Source organism: Pinus tabuliformis, chromosome 8 (assembly GCF_031772625.1).
Source record: "Pinus tabuliformis cultivar Carrire ecotype Pingquan chromosome 8, CPIR1, whole genome shotgun sequence".
Taxonomy (NCBI): domain Eukaryota; kingdom Viridiplantae; phylum Streptophyta; class Pinopsida; order Pinales; family Pinaceae; genus Pinus; species Pinus tabuliformis.
This window is the reverse complement of record NC_142294.1, coordinates 130,976,834-130,982,448: the sequence shown is the minus strand read 5'-3', so window position 1 is coordinate 130,982,448 and position 5,615 is coordinate 130,976,834. Positions and strand designations below refer to the sequence as shown.

The window sequence follows — 5,615 nt, the reverse complement described above, 5'->3', positions numbered from 1 at the left end:
TTTAATGTGAGCCACACGTTGTGTTTTTAATCAAGTCTATAATGTCACATTTGAGTTGGTATAGTGGTCATAGGGAATGTATGTACTTGGTACCTCCATGGATAAATTTTGATGTACCTAATTCAAATGATGGTGTAATCCCAATGAGGCAATCCATACCCTTACAAAATTCTTAGTAATCTAAAAATCACTTAATGATACACATTTGTTTTAATTTAGAAACCATGTGATAGAGGAAATGTCGTGGTGAGCTAGAAATCACTTAACTGTGTGATGTGTTATTCTTGGTAAGAAAAACCATGTGAGGATGTGATGAAGTTTCATAGAGAGACAAAACATATAGATAGGGTTTCTTGTAGAGTATTGTTTTTTGATGCGAGAAGATTAGGGGCATGGTTGAGGGTAAGCTAAGAAAAACTAAAGCATGGTTATGGGTAAGCCGAGAAAATGTATGATGATGATGATGGTGATAGAAGGGGATTCAAAGGTATAAGTATAGCTATGAAGATATGATGGTTGAATGAATCATGGGCCCGAAATACATCTAGTTACCCATGCATTTCAGTAGATGATTGTTCCTTTATATGGATGTGAACGATTTGGTAAGCTTTGTAAATTCTAGGTTGGACTATAGGTAAAATCTTTTAACCGGGAGGTTCTTCATTTCATAGTGGATCACGTGTTATGTGTGTTATGTATTAGTGATGAACTCAATTTATCGAGATTAAGACAATTAGTTATTGATGGGGGTGGTAAAGTATATCACTCTTAATTGTATTAGGTGTGATCTTTGGTGGGAGGAGTCTCTTCCTAGTCTTCAGAAGGTCGTTGGAATTAGTTGGATGTGAGAGATTTTCTCCAACAAGACAATTCCTAGATTGGTTTTTGGTTGAGAGATTTGCTCAACTAGTTGATTTTCTGATAAATAAAATAGTTTCTCTATCTTAAGATAATGCTCATGTACTTATATTGTAACATTATTTTATTAACATAAGAGTTCTTACGTGATTCTAAGTATTCAATGATAAAAAATTACACTTTAAGATATTTGATCCCTTTGGGTGCTTGATAAATTTGTTTTTTAGATGGATCTATAGGGAAAGTACAATATTTTTAGGTTTCTTACTGTGATCTTTCTTATTTCTTATTTATGGAAAGGAAGACAATTATTTTCTTTTTATAACAATTTCTTCTAACAAAAATTTATAATACGAATATCACATTAAAATAAATAAAAATAATTTATATTTGTAACCATAATATTTCAAAACATATAATTAATAAACATTTAAAAACTCAATACTTACATTAAACATCTCTATAATATCTAACATTATAGATATCACATTTAATAATTAAATTACAAAACTTGGAAAATATGTCAATGTAACATGACAAGCAAAAAACACTCGCTCCATATATGTAATATCAGATACTATGAATATCACATTTAAAAATTAAATTACAAAACTTAAAAAATATGTCAATGTAACATGAAAAGTAAAAAATGTTAAGTATCCGTATTATCAAAATAAAATTATTATTATTATTTACATGTCCTAAAATCGTTATTCTTCACTTAAAAACAAAAATTTAATTGACTTCTTAAAATGGAATTGTATTTTTTAAAAATAAATTATTACCCTTATTGAAATATGTTTTTTCTTTATTCTAGGGAATCGTTAATTAAGCTTTCTTTGTACTTACGTGACACAGGATGCCGAAGTAACATATGGATGCGAAAGTGAACCATGCATGTTGTGGTTACGAGTCAAAATTCCAGGGAGTTAATTATGATTATTTATTCATATTTATTTTACATTTTCATAGGTTTGCTAATAAAAATTTCAGTTGAATATTTTATTTACATAGGTTAAAATTTGTACTATATTTAATTTAAAAATATAAATATAAGTTTATTTTTAATTTTTAATTTTTAATTTTTTTGAAGTTACACTTTTTATTACATCAATTCAGGATTAAGTATAGCAAAATGTTTCTGTTACTACTCTGCTTAAAAGTAAACTAGATCACTAATATAAATAAGTCTTGAGTTTGTTAAGATTTTGTCTAACTAGAGTATCTTGTAAATATTAACCTATAAGACAAAAAAAAATTACTAGTGGTAAATTAATGAGTCATACCAATTACTGGGCCGAATCTCTCGTCCGAAAAGAAATGTTGGCTGATCTCTTGGCTAGAATGGTCAACTTGTGGTCAATATTGTCAATCTTTTCCTCTATCTCTACCAATCTAATAGAATTTTCTCGTGAGCCCTCCGATACCTACCAATAGCACCCACAATGTTCAAATGGTGTTTAAATTTGTGCAAAGTTCATGCCATGATTGATAAAGTGAATGGAGAGCATGCAATGAGTCAAATATATAATGGGAGCCACATCATATCAAGGCAAAGAACCAACATCCTTTGCTGAATGTTTTTTTTTTCATTTTAAAATAAATTTATATATTTTAAAATTTTAATACTAGCATAGATCCATCTTAAATATAGATCTAAGGTAAGTGTAGAGGGATCCAATATCCAATTTCTTCAACTACAATTTTTTTTTATGAGTGGACATTGTTTAAATGTTTTGTATAGTTATTTTTTTTAGATTAAAAAGAATTGCTGACATGATCAAAATTTCAACTTTTATGACGGACATCTTATGCTATAGAATAAGCCTCTTGACTCAATAACATTACACTATCCCAAAAAGACAACCCAAAAAAAGAGCTCATATATATATATAAACATATAAACCTGAAAACCATTTCATCATTATTTTTTAACACATCATTCTATATTAAAAGAAATATAGGATAACATTTTCATGTCGCCTTAAATTACTTTCAGGCGACCACGGCCTCCTGATCCCGTCGAATATACATAGATCAACGCACCACATTTTGTGTGACATATTAATTTGGTGGAGACTAGCAAAAGTCAGAGTCCGCCTCATCACTCGAAGGCTCCACCTGATCATTGTTCACCTCTACAGGACATTGATCCGTGATCTGTTCTGGCTGCTCTTCATAATGATCAGAGAACGCCTGCAAACAGGTATTTCCTTGCAGTTGGCTGCTCCAAAACTCTCGGTAATATTCCTCGTACGTGAACCTTCTAAACGCAGCAGGATGCTCCGCGTCGGTCAATACCGTTGGAGGAGCGATAACTGCATCAGGGGAAGGGCAGTAAAATGTCGGAATTGAAATGCGTGCTCTTGAAGAGCTCACCACAGCACGATGCAACACGCTTCTGTATCTACCGTTGCTCAGAACCTGCACATATAGAATTTCATTCCAACACCAAGTATTTCGGTGCCATACATACAACATGTATTCTACGAATGAAAAGAGAAATCAGAAGATGATTAGTTAGAGTGCCAAGCAGATAGGTGGAACCTGTAATTGGTCGCCGATGTTGATAACAAAAGAATTAGGAATGGGGTTCACAGCAATCCAGTGTTCGTTGTTGAGCACTTGTAAACCGGGCACCTCATCTTGAAGAAGAAGAGTGAGAACATTGGGATCTGAATGGGCTGGTAAGCCGAACGTAAGCTCCGGATTGGGGCACTTTGGATAGTAGTTTACAGCCATGTGTTGCTCGTGCTTTCCGAGTGCTTTGTCAAGGAAGTCGGCCTCCAGTCCCAAGCTCTCCGATATTGCTTCCAGCAGCTTCAGAGCAAGTGCCCTTATCTCTCTGCAATACATACTACCCACTTGTCTGCCATATTCATCAAAATCTCTGTTAGCAAAATTACGGATATTAAGAGCACAATGTAAGGATGCAATGATGCAACTCAAACTGATTGGGAAGGTATTACGATGCAAACAGTGAATTGGGTATAACTTTGAGTTTGTAGAACCCTTGTGTAAGAGAGGGACGATGTTTGAGATCTTGAAGTTGGTTTCTCATCCTCCATCCACAAAGAAACTTAAACATGTACAAAAATTTTGGACCATATTTTACCTATAATCCGCAGGTTTTGAAGGCCAAGTGTGGACATGATCTTCTAACGGATAGCAATGATGTCTCAGGTAGTCCCGCCAGTTGAAGACTTGTTCTTTATGGATGTTGAAGCTCGTCGACAAACGTGTTTTTCTGGACGGATCGTCGGAATAGTATTCCATTCGGTCCTCCACAGGCATTCTGAAAAACTCCTTCGCTACTTCCAGCATCCTGTTGATAACCGCATCTGGGATGCCATGATTGATTATCTAGTTACCATAACAATAAGTTAATATTGAGCCATTGAATCCCAGATTCAACATGATATAAACTTATTCAGAAAAGAAAACATTAGAAGGAGCTAGGAATAAGAACTAAATTGTTATAAAAATACGAAGGAAAATACCTGGAAGAAGCCGTATTCAGCACAGGCCCGGCCAATTTGTTGAATAACGTGGGCTCTAGCAGAATCGCGTAAAACACCTCGGAGGTCCACGAGAGGTATGGAGTCCGAAGAAAGGACTACTTCATCCAGACTGGGTCGCTCGGTGAGAGGTCTTATGTAATGTTGTGGAACCTCAGAGTAGTTTATTCTATTGGATATTAATGGCACTATCTTCTCCTCGCTTTCGTCGCAATCAATTATTTGATCAGTTTCAGTTGGGGAGGCCTTCTCCATCTCGACGTTCATGTTTTCTATCTGTCAAGATGAAGAGTTGCTCTCTACGATAATATCTCCATCGACTGACTATATTTATATATTATTCCGCCTGCTCCCGAGTGGTACACGAGTCACGGAGTGTCTATGACGGTGGAGAAAGATATGAACGGTAAAAACATATTTTTCAATTAAAGAAATTATAAATTTTATTAAAAATCATAAAAAACGTAAAATCACAATATCAAACTTGCAGTAAACTTGTTGATTTAAATCGTAAAATGATCAAAACGTACATGGACAATGGAAAAAAAAAATAAAAAAAATTCATCGTGTAGTTCCATCAAAGTACTTCACAGCCAAGGTTATTGCTACACGCCTAGAAAATGTGGCAAAGAGTGACTCAAATAGGCACGGAAGAAGACCTAATGAGGCAGGGACTGACATATACGGTGAAGACGTAATGAGGCAGGGACTGACATAGACACGCGTATCTCGAGAAAAATATTGTCCTTGTCTTGGAATCGAATAATTCGCTACAAGGGAAAGCCCACTGAAAGGATTCGGTAGGAATCCGCCCCGTTAAAAATTCCAAGGAATCACTCTGTATGGATCGTCCCATTTAAGATCAAATTTATGTAACAATAAGAAAAATTCAAAGCTATATGGTTTTTTTTCCTAAGCTAGTAGGGAGAGCCCACTGAAAGTATTCGGTGGGAATCAGCCTCGTAAAAGTTTCCCCGGAATCCCGGTGTATGGATCGTCCAATTTAAGATCAAATTTATGTAACGATAAGAAAAATTCAAAGCTTTATAGTTTTTTTTTTTTTTGAAGTTACGATGAGGAATTTAATTATTTCTCTTTCCCTTTTTCCAGCAGAGTTTGTAGTAGAATAGCACGTGAATTATGCCCTAAAACTGCTTCTGCTTGGCTAAGAGCTCGTCTTCCTCGGACGTAAGGAAACAGGTTAACGGCCCAAGACCCAGAGGCATCTGGCAAAAGTGA

The 5,615-nt window shown here is 34.9% G+C and overlaps 1 protein-coding gene across 1 annotated transcript; it reads right to left on the bottom strand.

Annotated features, from left to right (window-relative positions):
• Positions 1–2,801: 2,801 nt before the first annotated feature.
• LOC149234455 (protein DMR6-LIKE OXYGENASE 1-like) lies at positions 2,802–4,644 on the bottom strand. Its single transcript, XM_089461178.1, has 4 exons — positions 4,359–4,644; positions 3,974–4,221; positions 3,406–3,727; positions 2,802–3,282 (listed from the first exon to the last, which is right to left on the bottom strand). The coding sequence occupies exons 1-4, from the start codon at positions 4,641–4,643 to the stop codon at positions 2,938–2,940; spliced, it is 1,200 nt and encodes a 399-aa protein (XP_089317304.1). The 5' UTR covers position 4,644; the 3' UTR covers positions 2,802–2,937.
• Between the last annotated feature and the right edge of the window lie 971 nt (positions 4,645–5,615).